This window comes from Cynoglossus semilaevis, chromosome 16, assembly GCF_000523025.1.
Source record: "Cynoglossus semilaevis isolate Cse_v1.0 chromosome 16, Cse_v1.0, whole genome shotgun sequence".
In the NCBI taxonomy this organism is placed as follows: domain Eukaryota; kingdom Metazoa; phylum Chordata; class Actinopteri; order Pleuronectiformes; family Cynoglossidae; genus Cynoglossus; species Cynoglossus semilaevis.
The window spans coordinates 17,486,645-17,487,634 of NC_024322.1; the positions used below are offsets into that span (position 1 = coordinate 17,486,645).

The following is a 990-nucleotide window of genomic DNA, read 5'->3' on the forward strand; positions in this document are numbered from 1 at the left end:
ACGGCGTCCAACTCTACTCTCAGGGCGTCTCATGTTCTTCACTTAATCCCACTTTATCCAGGAGAGGCGAGCTGTCAGATCTGTGAAAACACACATTTGGTTTTAAATACTTTTTGACTGTCGACGAAACCTCAGGTCTGGGCTGGAACAATGGGTGAGAACGGCAGAGAACGGTACCACAGGATCAGTACCGGACCAGCTGTGGTTCAAGTCCAGTCTGAAAGACTTGTTTAAACAAGTGTTGCCTTCATGGTTCATGTTCTACTGTAGTAAATCACATTCACTTCCTAGTTGTGATACTCTTGACTTTATATTATCTTATTATTATATCTGACATCATTATTATTTTTATTCCTTTTTTTTTTCCACACAGACATCTTCAACTCACCGCTCGTGTTCCAAATGGCGTTGGTCTGGTTCTTGTAGCCGTTCTTCATGCACTCGTCCACGTAGGACTTGGGGTCGCAGCCCGATATGAGGATCTCCCTGAGCAGAGCGATGTAGGCGATGGCCAGCCTCAGCGTGTCTATCTTCGACAGCCGCTTCTCGTAGGGGAAGGTGGGCACGTGGCAGCGCAGCTCCTCGAAGGCCGAGTTGATGCTCAGCATCCGCTTCCTCTCCCGGATGTTGGCGGCGTGCCTCTGCACCTTGTAGGGCTGGTGGACCACCAGGCGGCGCGCCCTGCGCTTGCTCACGTCCAGGTTATCGTCCGAACTCTCTCCCTCCGTGGAGATGAGCCCCGGCCCCGGAGACTGGACCTCAAGGTCAGCGAAGGTCAACTGCACATCCGGGAACATGGACTGACAGCCCACGGACGACCAGGGGGACAGCTGACCTGAGGCTGAGGTGCAGTCGGACAGGAAGGAGTCCAGCTGGTTCTGGAACTGGAAGTTCTGGTCCATCTGTCCCCAAAATGGAAAGTCAGTGCTGCCATCGTGGTCGAAGTCGAAGAGAATGTCTTCCATGATGGATGGATGGATGGATGGATGG

At 52.4% G+C, this 990-nt stretch overlaps 1 protein-coding gene across 1 annotated transcript; it reads right to left on the reverse strand.

Moving 5' to 3' along the window:
• LOC103392453 (pancreas transcription factor 1 subunit alpha) lies at positions 1–984 on the reverse strand. Its single transcript, XM_008329066.3, has 2 exons — positions 389–984; positions 1–80 (listed from the first exon to the last, which is right to left on the reverse strand). The coding sequence occupies exons 1-2, from the start codon at positions 963–965 to the stop codon at positions 43–45; spliced, it is 615 nt and encodes a 204-aa protein (XP_008327288.2). The 5' UTR covers positions 966–984; the 3' UTR covers positions 1–42.
• Between the last annotated feature and the right edge of the window lie 6 nt (positions 985–990).